Source organism: Mercenaria mercenaria, unplaced genomic scaffold (assembly GCF_021730395.1).
Source record: "Mercenaria mercenaria strain notata unplaced genomic scaffold, MADL_Memer_1 contig_1102, whole genome shotgun sequence".
NCBI lineage: Eukaryota > Metazoa > Mollusca > Bivalvia > Venerida > Veneridae > Mercenaria > Mercenaria mercenaria.
Window position 1 is genome coordinate 44,447 of NW_026459077.1, and position 25,396 is coordinate 69,842.

At 34.2% G+C, this 25,396-nt stretch overlaps 2 protein-coding genes across 2 annotated transcripts; one reads left to right on the forward strand and one right to left on the reverse strand.

The window, feature by feature from the left end:
- Positions 1-4,296: 4,296 nt before the first annotated feature.
- On the forward strand, positions 4,297-11,956 carry LOC128551458 (uncharacterized). The gene is made up of 3 exons (XM_053532318.1): positions 4,297-4,483; positions 9,628-9,746; positions 11,008-11,956. The coding sequence occupies exons 1-3, from the start codon at positions 4,468-4,470 to the stop codon at positions 11,230-11,232; spliced, it is 360 nt and encodes a 119-aa protein (XP_053388293.1). The 5' UTR covers positions 4,297-4,467; the 3' UTR covers positions 11,233-11,956.
- LOC128551457 (sodium-dependent dopamine transporter-like) lies at positions 11,933-25,213 on the reverse strand. The gene is made up of 5 exons (XM_053532316.1): positions 25,001-25,213; positions 24,262-24,361; positions 23,344-23,444; positions 22,747-22,914; positions 11,933-12,153 (listed from the first exon to the last, which is right to left on the reverse strand). The coding sequence occupies exons 1-5, from the start codon at positions 25,112-25,114 to the stop codon at positions 11,944-11,946; spliced, it is 693 nt and encodes a 230-aa protein (XP_053388291.1). The 5' UTR covers positions 25,115-25,213; the 3' UTR covers positions 11,933-11,943.
- Between the last annotated feature and the right edge of the window lie 183 nt (positions 25,214-25,396).

A 25,396-nucleotide genomic window follows, 5' to 3' on the forward strand; every position in this document is an offset into this window, starting at 1 on the left:
GTGTTGCATATTCATATCAAGGACTGTGTAACAATGTACCGGCGGACAGGGCATACTGTATGAACAGTACAGACAATACGGGAAAATTGGATAATGAGATAGTGGATGATCCAGTCGGTAGGTTTTCCTCACTTTAGCACTTTTCTTGAAGAAAACTATTAACTATTTTTAGTGTACTTAAATTCTGATGTCAGCTTTAAGTTTTTATCGCAAACGAAATAGAAATAATTTCCACGACAAGTATAGGCATCTTACATTGTACTTAGATACCTCTTCTTTTGTTAGACAGAGGTCTACATTTTTTGTGAAAGACCTCTGTGAACAAAAGATTTCTCGTGCGGATGTCTAGCTGTTCTGACCCAGACTTGAGCAAGCGAAAAAAAAGATGAAATAGCATTTATCAAACACATTAATATGTTTCAATAGCATGCTTTTTATGGTGAATTCATCATAATTGCATATGATCACCTAATAAAATAACCAGTGGTTTAAATAAAAACGGATTTTCAAGAAAAGCGTGCATAACTTCATTAACACTTTTTTTTTGTTATTAAGTGCACCTTACATGTATGCATAATTAAGATTGAAAAAAAAAAACTAATTTTCACATTAAGTAAAAGATGAGAGGAAAAGATATGTATGTGAAATCAAAATAATAAGTCAAAATAAAGAATCACCGCTCTACCACCGAGGCAGACTAAAATGTTATTAAATTCACCAGTTCCCAGCATATTCCACTCATAACATTATTTTTAGTTGAATAAATTTGAATTTTAAGCTATACAGATTTTAACAAGCAAATTTGTATCCCCATGAAAATGGGTTTGTAATGAGGAATGGCAAAGAAATATGCGGCACATAGTTAAGGATGTTTATAAGAAGCAAATGATTTCTTCAGTCAGGATCAATTTAACAGAAAACGAATGTCCAAGTGCTGTACTTAATAAATGTATGCTAAGTTGGTCCTGACTTATGAAACTTTTTTGAATGAAATTATAATTAATGTAATAGGCTTACCTTTTAGAACAATTTCATACGTTGATTAGCATTTATTGAAGACTTGAATTCGTTTTATATTTTACGTGTGTGGGGGTGGGGCGGGGGCGGTGAGGGTACGAAACTTCACATGTTTAATAAATGTAATAAATACTGATGGAAGAAATAAAATACAAAATGTTGGGATAGGGTGCATAATCATGGTGGGTTGGCTGGGTGGAGGAGTAAGGTTGGGAGAGGGTACATCTTTGCATGTTGATAAATATTGATGAAACGTTTAAGTTTCAAAAACAGAAAAAAAAGAAAAAGATTGTTGTGTTGGAAGGGGAAAAAGTGTGACCAGGGCGTTCGGGTGACCGGGTGTGGGTACACAACTTCATATGTTGATAAGAAATGCTTCCGTAAAAAAATGAAAGAAGTGTAATGAAATTCTACCAATTGGTTAGTTTGTAATGTACACATATGTTGGCTTTTAAACAGTTAAAGGACAATAACTCTGAAATTAATAAAAATATGTCACAGGTTAAGAAGCAGAAATTGCCATATTTATAGTACCCTATATAATTAACACTAGAACCTACTAAGAGGCATAATTCAGGTGTTACTTTGGCAGTCCGACTGAAAATTGACGGGTCCCATTTCCCTATAGTGGTGAACATGTATATGAAATTTTATTCCATATGGATCGGGACGGACGGATTTAAGTGACCTTTGTCAAATTATATTAAGTTTCTTCATGGACGCTTTTAGTAAAAGGTTTTTCAAACAGTTTTGACAATATCTTTGGTTTTTTGTGACCACAAAATGTATAATCTTCTCTAAAGAAATGATTTTTTCCTTTTCCGGGGTTTCATATTGTCTACCGATCTCGAAGTACTGTTTTGGTATGCCTGCGATTATTATCCTACATCAACCTTTCAGGTAATATTTCATAGGGTAACATACCTTCCCGGTCTTACATGTGCACTATTTCCACTTCCTACACCTATATAAACTGAAGTACGAGAAAGATTATTACGCCATAACTTCTACGAATGAACGCAATTTTCTAAAAGTAACATAAATTCCTTACATGAATGTATTCTGTATCAGGAAAATCTTTCTGTCTTCAAGTCAATTATATAGATTTAATGCCTGCGATACAATTTCGTCAGAATCATTACCGTTGGACATTTTGAAAAGGAAAGACGGTATGTAAGTCGGATATTAACCTTTAACATCGGCCTTTCTCTGTAGCAAAGACCTGCGCACGGACTTTTCGAAACAACTCCAGCGCTTCGTGCTCTTGGTGTTCACAAGAAGCTGCTACGCAGTATCAGTGGTGTAAGAATAAATGGTAACAACTTTTTACGACCGTGCTACCTCGGTAAATTAGATGTGAAATCACAACGTCTTCAAGTTTCACCATGTGATGCGCCTAACTGAAAAAATATTAGATATAAATTGATTAAACCTTGCATGAGTCTTTATCATAATATGGACTTTTGCACCTCCTATATTTCTTCGCCTCCTATTTTCAGAGTGACTGCCCCTGAAATAGTCAAAAATGCAGATTTTACACCTTGTGACGCAACTAGCTCAAAAAGTATGTGATATAAATGGTTGAAAACTTGCATGGGTTTTTATCATGATATAACCTTGCACTTCTCTTATTTTCTGGTTGGCTCCGTCCCCTATTTTTAAGGTATTGGACCCCTAATAGTAATGTTTAAAAAATGACATTTGCTTGGTATATTCTTAAAGTTGACAATGTTTCGCACTGTGTTGCAAATTTTAAACAACTTCTACCGTGCCGTTTTTTTTGTAAATTTTGTATAATTTATGGAATTTCCTCAAGCTCAAGTAGAGACAAATTTCAATGTGATGGCCACTATCTAAAACGTTTGCAGAGAATTCATTACAGCATTAATTTTGATAAAAGAAACATCAAACTATTGTTAAACAATTATAAAACACAAAATAAAACTGTAAATATCTTTTTTTTCTAGGGTGCCTTAAGTAAACAGATTTAATGAGACAGAATTCTAACATTGAAAAATTAAGGTCAAATCCTGTGGGTCTGTTTTGAATTTTTCTCACTTCATTCAAAAATAACCTTGGGGCAGAAGTAACACCTACCTTCATTTCTTCCACAATATGTAATCTAAAGAATGAAGGCAAAATAGAGAACTTTTACCGCATGTAACTCAGTATTTTTAAAGATGTCTAACTCTACCCCTCCTGATTCAGAGATAAATTCACTTTGAACAGCAAGAAATCACTTATAAAATGAAAATTTTCCACTTCTGTACAATACATCCATAATAAGTCTTGAAAGAAGTAAAAACTTACTTCAAAAAGGAGGTACGCTATTACAAGTCCAATACCTTAATGTTATGGACCCTGAAATGGTAAAAAAAATCACATTTTCGCCTAATTATGTGCCTAGCTCAAAGAGCATTTGATGTTAATTTATGACACCTTGCTTAAGTCTTTATCATGATGTGACCTTGCACACTTGGTACTCTTCTTGAGAATCTTAGCACTTATTACAGAGTTATGGCACTTGAAATAGCCAAAAGAGTGGATTTTTTGTTTGTGATGCTCACAGCTCAAAAAAGTATATGGCCTAGAATAATGAATCCTTTTCAAAAAATGTTTGTTGAGGCTATACTCCATTAAGACTGCAAACATTTGAATTATTGCCCATTTTAGTGACAAATGTGCCAGTATGTGCGTGCGTGCGTGCGAGTGTGTGTTTGTGTGCGGTGGGGGGAGGCGGGGGGTCACACCCTGTGTCCTACAGACCCATTCTAGTTTAGTTTGGTTTTCAAATGTTAATTTAAAAAAGTGATGATTTGTTTCAAATGTTAAACTGAAAATTGAACTACAGTTCTAGTTGTTGAATAGTAGAATCAAGGAACTGCATATTACAATCTCAATATTTTGGACATAAAATGGTACAGTATACCCGAGTACACCTCTCTCTTGAAAATTTTAATAATTTTACTTTGAGTCTACCGATTTACATCATTCTTATGGCATTTTGTTTATAATGAATTGCTCCATAATGTACCGAAAACAGCATTAAAAACAACCATGGATTACGGAAGAACATACGGAGTAACATTATTTATTGAACGCCCCTCGTATAATATTTTTCTAAGAAACTGTTGCCAATAAACTAGACTGCCTTTTTTATTCAGCCTGATTTAATACCAATCTGCTAAATGTTTTGATACCATATATGCTTAAATCACAAAGAATTGGCAGTAGAGCATGTTTCATAGCTTTTTTAAACTTGCTTTCTGATTTGTAGGTGTTCAGCACTATGGAGGATATTTTGCTTTTATAGTAATCACCCTCTTTACTGAACTCTTAGTTGTCGTGAAAGTAAGTCTCAAAATCGAATGCTGTGTTAAAACCTTCTTCATCCCTTGCTGTGCTCGGATTTGGGAATGCTTCGTTTGTTGTGGAAATTGTTGGTACGTTATGGCTGGAATCAGTGGTGAGTATTTTTTAATTCAAAAGGTCAGTTTCTTTCATTACCTTATTGCCTTTTGATATTTAAAAGCTGAACAAAGTAAGAGCTGTCAGTTGTCAACAACGAAGCATTTTCACTTAAAAAGTTTGATATGCAAACATAGACAAAAACCAATACAAAAAACAGTTAAAAATGAAACTATGTGATAATTAATGAGATGACACACACGACAAAATATACGAATAAGGACCATTCCTTTGTGAATAAACAAAGCAGAGTTGTACGACCTATGTCTTTCATGTAAAAACATTACAATGAGCATGTGAAATTTAAATCAGTTATCACTATTGGTTACTGACATATCAGCGTATTTATATAAAACCTTACATATACTTTCTGAGTAGAAAAAGGGGCATTAAAATGCAAAACAGAATTAGGAAATCTGCACGTTGTATGTCTGATCATCACAGTGGACACATATTTGAAGTTTAAATCCATTCTTACTAATGGTTGTTGAGATACTAGCTTACATACAGCAATTTAATAGAAAATGTTAACCTAATAAAGAAGGAAAACTTTGTAAATAAAAGCTGCCGTTGGACAGCAACGCTCGGCTTTTCAACAGCTTTGTAAATTGAATGAATATACAAGTCGAAAAAGGGGTATAATTTATAGACAGTTGTAGGAACCGTGCAATGTTAGTCAGATTATCATAGTCAGTCAGTAAGTGTGTGAAGCTTCAATCCATTATCATTGTGGTTATACTATAACCTAGCTCCATTAGTTCTACCTATTCTTTGAATATTCAATCTACAAAGAAATTTAACGTCATGCACTACATGTCAGGTCTTCGTAATGAACGAGTGTGTGAAGTTTCAGTTCATTCCAACTAATGTTTACTAAGCTTACACACAAATTTTCCTTGTTTGGAAAAGATTCATACCTCTATGAGTGCGACAGCTCTACATATTTTTCGAATAGTCCACTTAAAAGTAAACAAATAAATTCAAGATCAAATACTTTATTTCACCATAATTATATATGCTTCCATTTTCAAGATAAAATTCAAAACGAATAAATCTTTAAGTAAAAAAAAAAAAAAAAAAAAAAGAGAGACGTTATGTCAACGAATGTTTAACTGTCAATAAATTATTTTACACACGCATTTGAAATATCTAAAGCCTACTTCTATAAAAGACTATGAGAATTAAGGGTTTTTATACACAGTTTAGGTAATCTTAAGTGCAAGCGAAATGCATGTCAGGGACGTAGCTTGGATTAAATGAATGTGTAGATCAAATTAGTCATCACCCCCCTACCACGAAAATTGTTTCGTCCTAGAGTGTCGGAGGTGTGTTTTGGAGTCTCATTTGAACAATTAAGAATGTTTCTTAGACCATATAAATCATTACATTTTACTTTTTACTTACATTTATGTCTCATGACTGGAATAAATGTGACTTTAATTGAACGTTGATTTATTACTGTGATTTAAAACACCGTCTGATTGCTATTATTACTAAAACCCGGACCGCAGTTACCTTAGTGCCTACCGTACATTTTCCACTTGACGTTTGACTTGTTTTCTGCAATAACACTAATAGCTGAATTAAATATATGTTTTGCCTTTATTCTTAAACAACTGAATATATTTTAACCCTATAGCAGTACTTTAACCCTCGAGCAAAATTTGTATACCTTAAAAAAAATAAAAAACAAAACAAAAAACAAAACAAAAAACAACAAAAAACTAGCGACATTAAGTTTCATCACAGTAAAAAATAAATGTGTAAAGTTCCAAGGTCTGAATGCGTTATCAGTCAACGTCACAGTACCAATAATACAATGTCAGGTTAGAAAAAAACCCCTAGTTTTCTGCATTTCTTTGACGCAAACACGTTAATCACTTGGTTATGCCCTTATGTACATGGATCAGGGCTAACGATGACAGCCTGTCAGACGCCATTGTTGTTCGCAAATAGTTCTTTATTCATTTCGTTCCACTAAATGACCTTTCGCTTGTGGCAAACGTCGGCGGTGTGGTCAAAATGACCCGATGATGGTACAAAAGAAAGGATACAAGTCCTTGCACGTCTGCTGAAGATTGTCTTTGAGATTGAAAGCCTTAATGTCTGACATGCTCCATCTGACTCTCTATCTATAACTTGAATGTCTCATATGTGTTTGAGGAAGGTCGGTAGCAAAGGTGGCATATATTGTCGGTAGCATATCATACCGCAAGTCAGCCAGTTTGGAAGGCAATAAGTGTTGCGCACAGTACCTATGTTCATTACCCGGGATGCGATTTTCCATTTCCTGCAGTAAATGGTCCTGGAAGACATTATATAAAGTGACCCTGTTGTAATAGGACAACGTTTGGATCTCAGGGTTTGCTCTGTTCTGCTGTCGGCCAGCTTTCCTCGGCATAAATGGTTAATTGTCAAATTTGGCGCCAACATCTACGGCCTTGTCGTACAGAACATCTAAACATACTAGTCAGCCCTTTCATCGTTGCACAACTAAATAACAGCGCATGTTTCACTCACACCGTGCAACAAATTGATGTCCTGCTTTTGAAAAAGTTTGATCAAGGGAACGGTGCTATTCAGAATGTGTTCCGCCACAAATAGCGCGATGATAAACTCAAAGCGCAATGTGGTCGCAAGATATTGTCCCGCCTTTTCGCCGCCATCTGCCTGCAAGGTCACCAGTGCGTGAACCGCTATTGTACAGGGAACGCATTCTTGAACGTTTCAAGAGCATCTGTCCGATTAGATCAACGTATTGCACACAGCGCGCCAGTTCATTTCGTCTTGCGTAGCAACATCCCGCAACAGCTCGTCCTGGAATTCAAACAACCGTTTTGCTGAATAATCAAAGAGGAAACTTATGTCTTGAACAGTTGACAATTCATGGTTCGCACACATGGAATATTAGAACTATGGACCAAAGACAGATTCAAAAAATGTGTTTTACAATGCACGTAATTTGCATGTGGCAAACGTTCACGCATAAGTGAAGTCCCTAAAATTTCCCAGACATGTTAGACGCACCGTCATAGCTCAGTTCTGATTTTCAATATATCGAGATTGGCTTCTTGTAAGAACTCCACTATGTTTGTGCAAAGTCCGACTCCTTTTGCAGACTCACACTGGACGAATCCAAGAAATTCTTCACTGACTGCGCAACTCCCATCGACGAAACATATGCAAAAAGACCGTTGTTCTTTTGCAGATTTGTCTTTTGCTTAATCAAAGATGATGGCGTGATAGGGACACGACCGACAGCCTTACAAATGTTGTGTCTTTACCTGGTTTGCGCAAATACCAATCAATTCATTTTGGATTTCTAGTGAATTTTATTTACTGTTATATTGTACGTTGTCTAAATGATTTGCTAGGACTTGGTCGTTTTGTGATAATCCAATGTATGCATACTTCATACCAAGTATTATAAGTTTAATCCAGATCACTGCTGAATGTTAAATGAAATAGAGATCTACACCCAAACAGAAAATATCCAGTATATTATGTCCCTTTGATGTTTCTGCTCTCCCTGTTACATTTCCTTGATCAAAAATTTCTTTTATACGAAAATATCAAAATATCAAATACTCATAACTATACGCTTTTGGATAAAATATTATCAATATATCTATTTTTGAGAAATAAATGGATAATTTCCTGCATTTCAAAGCTTTTTTAACTTCATACCTTTGACTTGAAAAAAATAAGTACCATCTAGTATCCATCAAGTATATGTTACATCCGTGAAAGACGGGTAGACTGTGGGAGCATTATGTAACATTATGACAAATATGAAGTGTCACAACGTAACAGAGACTTTCAATAAATAACATTTATAAATGGTTGCTACATTGAATTCAAAAGCAGTTTCGTTTTTCAAACACCTTGTATACATAAACTGACATTTTCAGTTTTAATCAGGTCCATAACATTGATAAAATTAGGATGAAAGCAATTGTATCTTCTAATGTACTGCCTTTAATAAGTATATAGAGAGCTTTCGATAACAAAATGGTAAATTCTTCCTTCAGTATATAACAAAATAAACATTTACTTTGATCTAAAGAGACGCTTACAGGTTTTTCTGTTTCTAGCCTATGAAATGACATTCCTAATCGAGACAAAAAGTTATTTATGTTTTTCAACAATGACGTCGTTCAAATATTTCTAAAAAGTAATACGAGCAATTATTCTGTGAAATAAAGCCCGAGAGGATCCCCGGTTTTTGTTTAAATATGTCATAAAGACTATCTTCAAGGTTTGTAAGAATACATTATTGTCACCAACTCCTTGGTTTAACCACATCTCATAAAAACCTAACGTTGACCAATAACTTTTTAACACTATATACCCAATTAATATGGTTAGGAGGTCAGATCATTTTAAGAGAACATACATGTTGTGCATGCTTTAACTCTTCACACTAACGCAATTATACCAGTATTTTATAGTACGTAATATCTGTGTAATACATGCCATGCTTCCATTTTCTCCATATACAAACAAACTTTAACACTTTTACATCACAAACTGGTGCCGGATAGCTGCTTTTTGGAGGCGGACGAATTCTAAGAACATTCGCGCAGTATTTGTATAAGAAGCTTTATTTTCTGACATTCGAATACAAAACCCGTCTTTTTTGGAGAGCTAGGGTAAGCTCTATCTCTATTAGTTTGTTTCCTTTGTTACTTCTCTTAAAGTCAACCACTCTAATATCTCGGCCATAAAAAAGTTTTGACATTGTCCTGTGTAGTCGTTTTCAAAGGCTGTATTATCTTTATATATATTGTTTTAAGTGACAAGTTTATCAATAAAGTTCATTTTTGTAAATAATAATGATGACATCAGATTATTGTTTCTACAGAACACTGTGTTCATGAATAGAAGGAGAATTTTAAACAAATAAACAGTATCCCGATTATCAAGTCTATACGTGCATTGCTTAAAAATCTCATATTCTAATCACTTTTCATATATATGTAAGTGTGCCCATATAGCTATGTGTATGTACACATTGATATTTGCGACAGCAATAGTAACATAGAAGTTATACATAGACAAACACACATACAAGGAGTTGCTAAAACAAGTTAGAAAATTAAATGAAACTGAGACTATTTATTATTCTTATATTGATTTCAGTTGTTTTCAATTTACTTGGGATTATAATCGTGTGCATGGGAGTTCCATTCAGTGATATGATATACTACATTATCGGCTTCAGACTTGGATTTGGAAATCTACTATTTGGGTTTATCAAGGTAAGAATACTATTGAAAATCATTTAGATTCAGTATGCTTTTATATTTTGTTGGTCCAAGCATACAGCAATCTGATACAATCATTGCCAGCTTTCATAACCAAATCGCTGGCTTATCAATGAAATTGTCTCCCTTGAAAATACGCTATCGACGTTATCGATTTCTCTATCTGATTGATTTTGCTACTATAGAGATATATAGGAAATATCTTTTTAATTTGTAATAACGTTTTCATTTTTAAGCCACATAACTTATCCACATATGAGCACAAACTTTAATCTTTCATTATTATAATGATGTAAAACGTTTTGTGATTTAATAGCATCTTAATGCTTCCCTACTCGTTATAAAATTGATACTATCACTCCCTATTCCCACAATGGAAAACACGAGGGAAAGGGCCATTTTTTCATAAATGACCGTTTGTCAAATAGAAATTTCGTACATTTATAATTTCAGTACAAAATTTATCCACATATGTGCACAAACTATAAAGTATGAAGATTTTAATGGTGTTTTTAACAACGAAATTATCATGATCTTAATGCTTCCCTGATCAATTTAAATCAGTCATGCTTTAGCAAAAAACGTTTTCTGGCCATTCAGTAGACTTGCGAAACGCGTATTACATAGCTAGACCTATTACATTTATTTAATATACCGATGGTCGATGTTTGTTTTTTTCTGTTGTTCTTTTATAATTTTCATCTAAAACTTTTATATTCTTTTTAATGAATTATTTAATTTCTTTATTTTCTGCTAAGTTTAATAATTAACGAGACAAGTACAGGTGCAACCAACTACCGATTTATTAACTGAGCAAAACTTTCACGCGTATGTTCTATTTATATATTTTACTAGATGCTTTAAGGGAATATGTTTTGAGAACACAGCGTACTTTTAAACCAGTGTCTATTACGATCTACGGGAAACCACAAAACCACATTCGCTTTTTGGAGATTCTACTAAAGCTGTGAGATAATCACCGAATTTTTGGATAAAAATATAATCGGCTAAATTAAAGAAAACGTCTGTTACACAACACTGTGCTTCTCGATATTTTTCTAACACGTTTCTGATATTTCACAAGAACAGAGCATGTCCAAGATATACTAAATGTCAGCACATGATAAATCCTTATGATAATCCCAATACACAATCTCCTGCAAAGGCGGCTTCTGATAACTGGTAAATTGAATACTGAATATAGCAGTTAGTTCATGAATTTATATCAATGAAAATTGTCCTTTTTGTGTTTCAGCTTACAGTTTGGACGTCTTATTCAATATATAGGCGAAGTTGTTGTCCAGACTCAGGATATTACCTTGGTTCAAGTCGAAGATTATCAGATACATATATCAAAACTACAAGAGTAACAACAGAAGTGACAAGAAGGAGAAGAGCAGATGGTACAATTATCGAGAATAGTCAGGAAGTAGGGAGAGAAAACCTTGGTTCTAGAAAAGCACAGATTATCTGTGTTTAAAAATTACTTTGTTGAAATGAGATCCAAACTTCTAGTATATATATAGCCTTATTTATAAACATTAATGAACTTGAGAGCACCCGAGTGCTGGAGGTAGCAAATACAATGTTGGCGAAATATTACCGGAGCCGTTCAGTGAATATGCGAACCAAAACTCTGAATGAGACTCGACACAAAATATTATATTAAGACAAGGGAGTTATATAGCATCTTCTCGCATATACATTTGTATTTTAACAAATCCTGCCTTTTGTAACACTTCAACTTCTATTTCTCTCTCTCGCAATCATTCAAAACATACGAGAGCATGAGACCAAATGTTTCAATAAACAATCAGATATATTCCATAAATCTAAAATGATTTTAAAAACAAGAAAACAATTTCAGCTTATTTATAATACTACTTTATTTCAATATTGTATAATATCTATGTCACCTATGCATTCTAAATAGCATATTGTGAAATACAAGCAAAATTAGTCTACAAAAATTCGCCGATTTCACATATTGAAACTACCGGTATCGTTACGAATAGGATGACACGTTGCACAAAAAGGAGATAAAGTAATGAGAAGAGTGCATGTAATTGCTCTGTTTACACACGTGCATTATTTTTCATAGAAATTTGATTACATGAAAACAAGATTTGATATAAATTAGTCTAAACTTCAGAAAAACTGAAATAATATGTTTTACAAAATCGAAAATATACTAAACATCTGTTGATTTGATATCTTTATAGAAATGTGGTCCGTTGCTATGATATGTCGCTGCTTTTGTTTCCTTAGATCTGCCTGTAAGGTTGTATATGAAAGTACAGACAAATCCTATATATTCTCTGCCTTTGTCAGTGTATTCTTCCATGGCAATGTCATCATATGGTCCCCAGGAATCAGAGGGTCTTTTTATTTCTTCCGATAACTGAAAATATTTATCAAAATCAAATCCACAGAGGAGGATGACAAACCAAAAGTATACATAAGACACCGCTTTCTTGAATAGATATGGCTTTTGTTGAGCGACCTGTGAAGTTTCCACTTTTCTCTATTTGAATACGCGGGATTACTCGAGCAATCCGATTTTCTTATCTTTTCTATGTTTTGATTGATCTCTAGAACCCTAGAAAATTGAAGCATTATCGTCTTTCCCACTTACGATCTCTATCTGAGTGTTACTGTAAATGAAATACTAATTTTCAGCACAGTTACGATCTTCTAGCATTTTTACTGATACTTGAAGTTTGAAGTGATCCCGGACATTATTTAAAACGTGACCGGGCACCTGTGTAGAACAACCAATCTGCAAGATATATTGGTGGTGAATTCAACTCCAGTCGCAGGGTGCGACTCGAATCCACACATTGACTGCATTTGTCCAAGAAGTGCCGTAAATGCTGTCGTTTTTTATTTCTTTATTTAAAAAAAAAAACAAACAAAAAAAAAACGCTTACTACGTCGTGAACTTAATAATTTTCAAAACGTGTCCAGTCAGCAACATTAGAGAATGGTGTCCACAAAATAACATTTGGAAAATTAAATCGGGTTAGTCATCATAGGTCAAAAGTGTCAGATCATTTACAATAATAACTCAATTACCGTTTTCGTGGATCTTCCTGCTAAAATCAAATTGAGCACAAGGACGACAACAATAGGTGAGACAACGAGGAAAGCCAGACACCAGCCTAGACCTTCAGCGAATGCAGGGTAACTATAGCTCCCGTATGTTGGTGGACGGTACTGAACAAAAGACAGAATCAACACTACCTGTAATAAAAGACACACTTATTAATTCCGTTTTGAAATTATTTAAAGTTTATTCTTTTACTTTATTTACAAATTTTCAAATCAATCAAGGTCCCCTTGATTGTAAAGATATTAGGCCGTCATTTTGTAATAGTTCCGCTTTTAAAACAAAGTAATAAATTTATCCGCGGATATTATTAATGTGCGTCTTAAACAGAAAGCCAAGACTTTTGCAATTATTTACCAAAGAGAAAGGTCCATGTGCGCATTTGTACATAGGCATAACATGACAAAAGTTACTTGCACGCAATACCGACAGTCGTACAGCATTCCATAAAGAAACGAATGCTGCAAAAAAATAAACAAAAAAGCTTTCTTACGTGATGATGGCAATCAATGGACAAGTTTTCTTCCGTCCTTTACTATGAAAGCAACTATCTGATAACTGATGCAACTTACCAAAAAGATACAAGGTGAAATAAACGCCCCTGATATCCGGATGAACGTTGGTAGCGGACGACCGACAATTTTTGGTTTGTGATGCTCACAGCTCAAAAAAGTATATGGCCTAGAATAATGAATCCTTTTTAAAAAATGTTTGTTGAGGCTATACCCCATTAAGACTGCAAACATTTGAATTATTGCCCCTTTTAGTGACAAATGTGCCAGTGTGTGCGTGCGTGCGTGCGAGTCTGTGTTTGTGTGGGGTGGGGGAGGCGGGGGGTCACACCCTGTGTCCTACAGACCCATTCTAGTTTAGTTTGGTTTTCAAATGTTAATGTAAAAAAGTGATGATTTGTTTCAAATGTTAAACTGAAAATTGAACTACAGTTCTAGTTGTTGAATAGTAGAATCAAGGAACTGCATATTACAGACATAAAATGGTTCAGTATACCCGAGTACACCTCTCTCTTCAAAATTTTAATAATTTTACTTTGAGTGTACCGATTTTCATCATTCTTATGGCATTTTGTTTATAATGATTTGCTCCATAATGTACCGAAAACAGCATTAAAAACAACCATGGATTACGGAAGAACATACGGAGAAACATTATTTATTGAACGCCCCTCGTATAATATTTTTCTAAGAAACTGTTGCCAATAAACTAGACTGCCTTTATTCAGCCTGATTTAATACCAATCTGCTAAATGTTTTGATACCATATATGCTTAAATCACAAAGAATTGGCAGTAGAGCATGTTTCATAGCTTTTTTAAACTTGCTTTCTGATTTGTAGGTGTTCAGCACTATGGAGGATATTTTGCTTTTATAGTATTCACCCTCTTTACTGAACTCTTAGTTGTCGTGAAAGTAAGTCTCAAAATCGAATGCTGTGTTAAAACCTTCTTCATCCCTTGCTGTGCTCGGATTAGGGAATGCTTCGTTTGTTGTGGAAATTGTTGGTACATTATGGCTGGAATCAGTGGTGAGTATGTTTTAATTCAAAAGGTCAGTTTCTTTCATTACCTTATTGCCTTTTGATATTTAAAAGCTGAACAAAGTAAGAGCTGTCAACTGTCAACAACGAAGCATTTTCACTTAAAAAGTTTGATATGAAAACATAGACAAAAACCAATACAAAAAAAACAGTTAGAAGTGAAACTCTCGTGATAATTAATGAGATGACACACACGACAAAAATATGTCGAATAAGGACCATTCCTTTGTGAATAAACAAAGCAGAGTTGTACGACCTATGTCTTTCATGTAAAAACATTACAATGAGCATGTGAAATTTAAATCAGTTATCACTATTGGTTACTGACATATCAGCGTATATACATATATAAAACCTTACCTATACTTTCTGAGTAGAAAAAGAGGCATTAAAATGCAAAACAGAATTAGGAAATTTGCCACGTTGTATGTCTGATCATCACAGTGGACACATATTTGAAGTTTAAATCCATTCTAACTAATGGTTGTTGAGATACAAGCTTACATACAGCAATTTAATAGAAAATGTTAACCTAATAAAGAAGGAAAACTTTGTAAATAAAAGCTGCCGTTGGACAACAACGCTCGGCTTTTCAACAGCTTTGTAAATTGAATGAATATGCAAGTCGAAAAAGGGGCATAATTTATAGACAGTTATAGGAACCGTGCAATGTAAGTCAGATTATCATAGTAAGTGTGTGAAGTTTCAATCCATTATCATTGTGGTCATACCATAACCTAGCTCCATTAGCTCTACCTATTCTTTGAATAGTCGATCTACAAAGAAATTTAACGTCATGCACTACATGCCAGGTCCTCGCAATGAACGAGTGTGTGAAGTTTCAGTTCATTCCAACTAATGTTTACTAAGCTTAAGCTTACACACAAAATTTCCTTGATTGGAAAAGATTCATACCTCTGTGAGTGCGACAGCTCTACATATTTTTAGAATAGTCCACTTAAAAGTAAACAAATAAATTCAAGATCAAATACTTTATTTCACCATAATTATGTATGCTTCCATTTTCAAGATAAAATTCAAAACGAATAAATCTTTAAGTGCTTTGCACTTCAAAAAAATAAACAAAAAACTTTATGTCAACGAATGTTTAACTGTCAATAAATTATTTTACACACGCATTTGAAATATTTAAAGCCTACTTCTATAAAAGACTGTGAGAATTAAGGGTTTTTATACACAGTTTAGGTAATTTTAAGTGTAAACGAAATGCATGTCAGGGACGTAGCTTGGATTAAATGAATGTGTAGACTAAATTCGTCACCCCCCACCCACTACCACGAAAATTGTTTGGTCCTAGAGTGTCGGAGGTGTGTTTTGGAGTCTCATTTGAACAATTAAGAATGTTTCTTAGACCATATAAATCATTACATTTTACTTTTTACTTACATTTATGTCTCATGACTGGAATAAATGTGACTTTAATTGAACGTTGATTTATTACTGTGAATTAAAACACTGTCTGATTGCTATTATTACTAAAACCCGGACCGCAGTTACCTTAGTGCCTACCGTACATTTTCCACTTGACGTTTGACTTGTTTTCTGCAATAACACTAATAACTGAATTAAATATATGTTTTGCCTTTATTCTTAAACAACTGAATATATTTTAACCCTATAGCAGTACTTTGACCCTCGAGCAAAATTTGTATACCTTAAAAAAAATAAAAAACACAAAAAACAAAACAAAAAACAAAACAAAAAACAACAAAAAACTAGCGACATTAAGTTTCATCACAGTAAAAAATAAATGTGTAAAGTTCCAAGGTCTGAATGCGTTATCAGTCAACGTCACAGTACCAATAATACAATGTCAGGTTAGAAAATAACCTAGTTTTCTGCATTTCTTTGACGCAAACACGTTAATCACTTGGTTATGCCCTTATGTACATGGATCAGGGCTAACGATGACAGCCTGTACGCCATTGTTGTTCGCAAATAGTTCTTTATTCATTTCGTTCCACTAAATGACCTTTCGCTTGTGGCAAACGTCGGCGGTGTGGTCAAAATGACCCGATGATGGTACAAAAGAAAGGATACAAGTCCTTGCACGTCTGCTGAAGATTGTCTTTGAGTCTGAAAGCCTTAATGTCTGACATGCTCCATCTGACTCTCCATCTATAACTTGAATGTCTCATATGTGTTTGGGAGGAAGGTCGGTAGCAAGGCGGCGATATATTGTCGGTAGCTATCATACCGGCAAGTCAGCCAGTTTGGAAGGCAATAAGTGTTGCGCACAGTACTATGTTCATTACCGGATGCGAGTTTCCATTTCCTGCAGTAAATGGTCCTGGAAGACATTATATAAAGTGACCCTGTTGTAGTAGGACAACGTTTGGATCTCAGGGTTTGCCTGTTCTGCTGTCGGCCAGCTTCCTCGCATAATGGTTAATTGTCAAATTTGGCGCCAACATCACGGCCTTGTCGTACGAACATCTAAACATACTGTCAGCCCTTTCATCGTTGCACAAACTAAATAACAGCGCATGTTTCACTCACCACCGTGCAACAAATTGATGTCCTGCTTTTGAAAAAGTTTGATCAAGGGAACGGTGCTATTCAGAATGTGTTCCGCCACAAATAGCGCGATGATAAACTCAAAGCGCAATGTGGTCGCAAGATATTGTCCCGCCTTTTCGCCGCCATCTGCCTGCAAGGTCACCAGTGCGTGAACCGCTATTGTACAGGGAACGCATTCTTGAACGTTTCAAGAGCATCTGTCCGATTAGATCAACGTATTGCACACAGCGCGCCAGTTCATTTCGTCTTGCGTAGCAACATCCCGCAACAGCTCGTCCTGGAATGCAAACAACCGTTTTGCTGAATAATCAAAGAGGAAACTTATGTCTTGAACAGTTGACAATTCATGGTTCGCACACATGGAATATTAGAACTATGGACCAAAGACAGATTCAAAAATGTGTTTTACAATGCACGTAATTTGCATGTGGCAAACGTTCACGCATAAGTGAAGTCCCCGAAATTTCCCAGACATGTTAGACGCACCGTCATAGCACTCAGCTCTGATCTTCAATATATCGAGATTGGCTTCTTCCAAGAACTCCACTATATTTGCGCAAAGTGCAACTCCTTTGATAGACTCACACTCGACGAATCCAAGAAATTCTTCTCGGACTGCACAACTCCCATCGACGAAACGCACGCAAAAAGACAGTTGTTTTTTTGCAGTTTTGTCTTTTGCTTAATCAAACATGATGGCGTGATAGGGACACGACCGACAGCCTTACAAATGTTGTGTCTTTACCTGGTTTGCGCAAATACCAATCAATTCATTTTGGATTTCTAGTGAATTGTATTTACTGTTATATTGTACGTTGTCTAAATGATTTGCTAGGACTTGGTCGTTTTGTGATAATCCAATGTATGCATACTTCATACCAAGTATTATAAGTTTAATCCAGATCACTGCTGAATGTTAAATGAAATAGAGATCTACACCCAAACAGAAAATATCCAGTATATTATGTCCCTTTGAGTGTTCTGCTCTCCCTGTTACATTTCCTTGATCAAAAATTTCTTTTATACGAAAATATCAAAATATCAATACTCATAACTATACGTTTTGGATAAAAATATTATCAATATATCTATTTTTGAGAAATAAATGGATAATTTCCTGCATTTCAAAGCTTTTTAACTTCATACCTTTGACTTGAAAAAAATAAGTACCATCTAGTATCCATCAAGTATATGTTACATCGTGAAAGACGGGTAGACTGTGGGAGCATTATGTAACATTATGACAATATGAAGTGTTACAACGTAACAGAGACTTTCAATAAATAACATTTATAAAAGGTTGCTACATGAATTCAAAAGCAGTTTCGTTTTTCAAACACCTTGTTTACACAAACTGACATTTTCAGTTTAACAGGTCCATAACATTGATAAAATTAGGATGAAAGCAATTGTATTTCTAATGTACTGTCTTTAATAAGTATATAGAGAGTTTTCGATAAACAAAATGGTAAATTCTTCCTTCGGTATATAACAAAATAACATTGGCTTTGATCTAAAGAGACGCTTACATGTTTTTCTATTTCTAGCCTATAAATGACATTCCTAATCGAGACAAAAAGTTATTTATGTTTTTAACAATAACGTCGTTCAAATATTTCTAAAAGTAATACGAGCAATTATTCTGTGAAATAAAGCCCGAGAGGATCCCCGGTTTTTGGTTTAAATATGTCATAAAGACTATCTTCAAGGTTTGTAAGAATACATTATTGTCACCAACTCCTTGGTTTAACCATATCTCATAAAAACCTAACGTTGACCAATAACTTTTTAACACTATATACCCAATTAATATGGTTAGGAGGTCAGATCATTTTAAGAGAACATACATGTTGTGCTTGCTTTAACTCTCACACTAACGCAATTATACCAGTATTTTATAGAACATAATATCTGTGTAATACATGCCATGCTTTCATTTTCTCCATATACAAACAAACTTTAACACTTTTACATCACAAACTGGTGCCGGATAGCTGCTTTTTGGAGGCGGACGAATTCTAAGAACATTCGCGCAGTATTTGTATAAGAAACTTTATTTTCTGACATTCGAATACAAAACCCGTCTTTTTTGGAGAGCTAGGGTAAGCTCTATCTCTATTAGTTTGTTTCCTTTGTTACTTCTCTTAAAGTCAACCACTCTAAATCTCGGCCATAAAAAAGTTTTGACATTGTCCTGTGTAGTCGTTTTCAAAGACTGTATTATCTTTATATATATTGTTTTAAGTGACAAGTTTATCAATAAAGTTCATTTTTGTAAATAATAATGATGACATCAGACTATTGTTTCTACAGAAACTGTGTTCATGAATAGAAGGAGAATTTTAAACAAATAAACAGTATCCCGATTATCAAGTCTATACGTGCATTGCTTAAAAATCTCATATTCTAATCACTTTTCATATATATGTAAGTGTGCCCATATAGCTATGTGTATGTACACATTGATATTTGCGACAGCAATAGTAACATAGAAGTTATACACAGACAAACACACATACATGGAGTTGCTAAAACAAGTTAGAAAATTAAATGAAACTGAGACTATTTATTATTCTTATATTGATTTCAGTTGTTTTCAATTTACTTGGGATTATAATCGTGTGCATGGGAGTTCCATTCAGTGATATGATATACTACATTATCGGCTTCAGACTTGGATTTGGAAATCTACTATTTGGGTTTATCAAGGTAAGAATACTATTGAAAATCATTTAGATTCAGTATGCTTTTATATTTTATTGGTCCAAGCATACAGCAATCTGATACAATCATTGCCAGCTTTCATAACCAAATCGCTGGCTTATCAATGAAATTGTCTCCGTTGAAAATACGCTATCGACGTTATCGATTTCTCTATCTGATTGATTTTGCTACTATAGAGAAATATAGGAAAATATCTTTTTAATTTGTAATAACGTTTTCATTTTTTAAGCCACATAACTTATCCACATATGAGCACAAACTTTAATCTTTCATTATTATAATGATGTAAAACGTTTTGTGATTTAATAGCATCTTAATGCTTCCCTACTCGTTATAAAATTGATACTATCACTCCTATTCCCACAATGGAAAACACGAGGGAAAGGGCCATTTTTTCATAAATGACCGTTTGTCAAATAGAAATTCGTACATTTATAATATCAGTACAAAAATTTATCCACATATGTGCACAAACTAGAAGTATGAAGATTTTAATGGTGTTTTTTAACAACGAAATTATCATGATCTTAATGCTGCCTGATCAATTTAAATCAGTCATTGTTTAGCAAAAAACGTTTTTGGCCATTCAGTAGACTTGCGAAACGCGTATTACATAGCTAGACCTATTACATTTATTTAATATACCGATGGTCGATGTTTGTTTTTTTCTGTTGTTCTTTTATAATTTTCATCTAAAACTTTTATATTCTTTTAATGAATTATTTAATTTCTTTATTTTCTGCTAAGTTTAATAATTAACGAGACAAGTACAGGTGCAAACAACTACCGATTTATTAACTGAGCAAAACTTTCACGCGTATGTTCTATTTATATATTACTAGATGCTTAAGGGAATATGTTTTGAGAACACAGCGTACTTTTAAACCAGTGTCTATTACGATCTGCGGGAAACCACAAAACCACATTCGCTTTTTGGAGATTCTACTAAAGGTGTGAGATAAGCACCAAATTTTTTGAATAATAATATGATCGGCTAAATTAAAGAAAACGTCTGTTACACAACACTGTGCTTCTCGATATTTTTCTAACACGTTTCTGATATTTCACAAGAACAGAGCATATCCAAGATATACTAAATGTCAGCACATGATAAATCCTTATGATAATCCCAATACACAATCTCCTGCAAAGGCGGCTTCTGACAATTGGTAAATTGAATACTGAATATAGCAGTTAGTTCATGAATTTATATCAATGAAAATTGTCCTTTTTGTGTTTCAGCTTACAGTTTGGACGTCTTAATCAATATATAGGCGAAGTTGTTGTCCAGACTCAGGATATTACCTTGGTTCAAGTCGAAGATTATCAGATACATATATCAAAACTCAAGAGTAACAACAAAGTGACAAGAAGGAGAGAGCAGATGGTACAATTATCGAGAATAGTCAGGATAGTAGGAGAGAAAACCTTGGTTCTAGAAAAGCACAGATTATCTGTGTTTAAAAATTACTTTGTTGAAATGAGATCCAACTTCTAGTATATATATAGCCTTATTTATAAACATTAATGAACTTGAGAGCACCGGAGTGCTGGAGGTAACAAATACAATGTTGGCGAAATATTACCGGAGTCGTTCAGTGAATATGCGAACCAAAGCTCTGAATGAGACTCGACACAAAATATTATATTAAGACAAGGGAGTTATATAGCATCTTCTCGTATATACATTTGTATTTTGACAAATCCTGCCTTTTGTGACACTTCAACTTCTATTTCTCTCTCTCGCAATAATTCAAAACATACGAGAGCATGAGACCAAATGTTTCAATGTACAATCAGATATATCCATAAATCTAAAATGTTTTAAAAACAAGAAAACAATTTCAGCTTATTTATAATACTACTTTATTTCAATATTTTATAATATCAATGTCACCTATGCATTCTAAATAGCATATTGTGAAATACAAGCAAAATTAGTCTACAAAAAATTCGCCGATTTCACATATTGAAACTACCGGTATCGTTACGAATAGGATGACACGTTGCACAAAACGGAGATAAAGTATATGAGAAGAGTGCATGTAATTGCTCTGTTTACACACGTGCCATTATTTTTCATAGAAATTTGATTACATGAGAAAACAAGATTTGATATAAATTAGTCTAAACTTCAGAAAAAACTGAAATAATATGTTTTACAAAATCGAAAATTACTAACATCTGTTGATTGATATCTTTATAGAAATGTGGTTCGTTGCTATGATATGTCGCTGCTTTTGTTTCCTTAGATCTGCCTGTAAGGTTGTATATGAAAGTACAGACAAATCCTATATTCTCTGCCTTGTCAGTGTATTCTTCCATGGCAATGTCATCATATGGTCCCAGAATCGAGTGTCTTTTTATTTCTTCCGATAACTGAAAATATTTATCAAAATCAAATCCACAGAGGAGGATGACAAACCAAAAGTATACATAAGACACCGCTTTCTTGAATAGATATGGCTTTTGTGACGACCTGTGAAGTTTCCACTTTTCTCTATTTGAATACGCGGGATTACTCGAGCAATCCATTTTCTTATCTTTTCTATGTTTTGATTGATCTCTAGAACCCTAGAAAATTGAAGCATTATCGTCTTTCCCACTTACGATCTCTATCTGAGTGTTACTGTAAATGAAATACTAATTTTCAGCACAGTTACGATCTTCTAGCATTTTTACTGATACTTGAAGTTTGAAGTGATCCCGGACATTATTTAAAACGTGACCGGGCACCTGTGTAGAACAACCAATCTTCTGCAAGATATATTGGTGGTGAATTCGACTTCAGCCGCAGAGTGCGACTCGAATCCACACATTGACTGCATTTGTCCAAGAAGTGCTATAAATGCTGTCGTTTTTTATTTCTTTATTAAAAAAAAAAACAAAAAAACAAAAAAAAAAAAAAAAAAACCGCTTACTAAGTCGTGAACTTAATAATTTCCAAAACGTGTCCAGTCAGCAACATTAGAGAATGGTGTCCACAAAATAACATTTGGAAAATTAAATCGGGTTAGTCATCATAGGTCAAAAGTGTCAGATCATTTACAATAATAACTCAATTACCGTTTTCGTGGATCTTCCTGCTATAATCAAATTGAGCACAAGGACGACAACAATGGGTGAGACAACGAGGAAAGCCAGACACCAGCCTAGACCTTCAGCGAATGCAGGGTAACTATAGCTCCCGTATGTTGGTGGACGGTACTGAACAAAAGACAGAATCAGCACTACCTGTAATAAAAGACACACGTATTAATTCCGTTTAGAAATTATTTAAAGTTTATTCTTTTACTTTATTTACAAACTTTCAATACAATCAAGGTCCCCTTGATTGTAAAGATATTGGGCCATCATTTTGTAATAGTTTTGCTTTTAAAACAAAGTAATAAATTTATCCGCGGATATTATTAAAGTGCGTCTTAAATAGAAAACCAAGACTTTGCAATTATTTACCAAAGAGCAAGGTCCATTTGTACATAGGCATAACATGACAAAAAATACTTGCACGCAATATCGACGGTCGTACAGCATTCCATAAAGAAACGAATACTGCAAAAAATAAACAAAAAAAACTTTCTTACGTGATGATGGCAATCAACGGACAAGTTATCTTCCGCCCTTTACTAAGATAGTAACTATATGATAACTGATGCAACTAACCAAAAAGATACAAGGTGAAATAAATGCGCCTGATATCCGGATGAACGTTGGTAGCGGACGACCGACCATTATCTCAATATCCTTGCTCAAACGTTCAGTACCTGATGACAGATCAGAACATTTTGTAAGATGTAGAGACAAAGAAATAGAGTTGATACTTTCTATACAGGTGCCTTAAAGAGCCTTTAACCTCAGAAAAATCACAACAGAAATCCATTTCAGAACGGTTCTATTCTTAATGACGTAACGTCAAAAGTTGCTACCAATTATTCTAATAGGCTGTGACTAAAAACAGAGTTGGTGCGCCTGTGATATATTACAGACTCCGGTATATACCGGATTAACTAAATTTGAACGAAAACATCTTAAATGTATATATTTTGTAACCATGGTGATACTAACCCTAATCTTTAGTCAGTATATTATGCATACTATACACTAAATGCGTGTGGACATGCAAAAAAAAAGAGTAATTTTGCATGCCCTCCAATTGATAATAATTCTGCGCATGCGCAGAAACGGCTGCACCAACTCTGCAATGAGTAACATTCATTCTAATATGACTAACAATGCTTTGATCATCACAACGATATTATGTTGACGTCACAGATCAGAACAATTTGTAACATGGAAAGACAAAGAAATAGGTTTGCATACTTTCTATTTGAATGTTGAAATACACGTGCGTTAAAAAGACTTTAACCTCAGAAAAATGACAACAAAAACCCATTCCAGAACGGTTACATTTTTACTGTTCTTTTCTAACTCACATACATGGAGAAGAAACTATGTGCTTATGTTTTCGCGCATAAAACGCAAGGGGTCCGTCGGCAAGACCTACGAAATCCCGGGAATTTTGAATTTCTCTATTGATTACTTTTATAGAACAAAAGAAATGTGTGTGTTTGGTTTACTTACCATAGACCCAGGTAAACACGACACATTCTATGAAGCAAACAAACAGTAGTGTCCAGGCAGCAGCATACCAGTCTAACAGTTGGAAAAGATACATTCCTCCCTGTTAACAGAAGAATGAAAATGGTCAACTTTCACTTTAAAATTTGAAGTATTAAGATAGTAATGATAGGCTGTCGATTTTGATAACTACACACTCGATCTAGTTACAGTATAAAAATAACCTGTCACATGACAGTCTAAGAATAACCTGTCAAATGAATTTAAGGAAACAAGAATGCGGATTGCCTGGTTCTTGAATGTTTAATGCTTTAATTTGGCCGGATGGTTATAAATCAAAATACGAGTTTACAGTCCCGTTTCAATAAACCATCCGCTTTCTGTCTTTCATTGCCTTTATTTGCCCACTTTAATGTAATTTTGTAGCTTGATGCGATGCATTTCGTGTTCTAGGAAATGTTCCGAGTTATAGATTTGCGATGTGATCTGGCAATATCTCCCACATTACATTATTCATGGTTATAGAAATTACAGTCATTTTGAAACGAAAAATTGAAGGAAGAAAAGGATATGGCTGTTTTCTAAGCATACAAGGCAGAATAATGAAAATTATATATAGAAGTTATAGATGAATAGATTGCTCTACAGAATGATGGGACACCGTCTTATGACATACGCAGCTGTGTAACATCTTTTTAACCGCACTTCTTTTTCTTGAATGTATTTAAGGTAGAATCCTTACCCTCGTGCAAAATGGAATAGTTAGGAGAAAGAAGCCGGCGTTGATAAAGGCAATCATAAAAAGTCTTCTTGTACCTTTGAACCATTTTGGGAACATATCTTCCAAGCAGCTCATGACCGTTTCTGTGGATAACACCTGTAAAATGAACCAGTATCAATAAAAGTGTACATTATGCTCTAAATAGGTAAGTATCTTGCCAAATGTATGTTCTAATATCAACCTATTGTAATTATTTTTATACATGAGAGTAAAGATGTGTTAACAAGATAACATGCTGTTAACGTTAGCAATTCTATTTATACATTCACGCTCCTATGCAAAAAGCAAATTACATATCAGCCCTATTAAAACAAAAAAAAAAAGAAAATGACACGGTATATGAATTAAATTTGCATT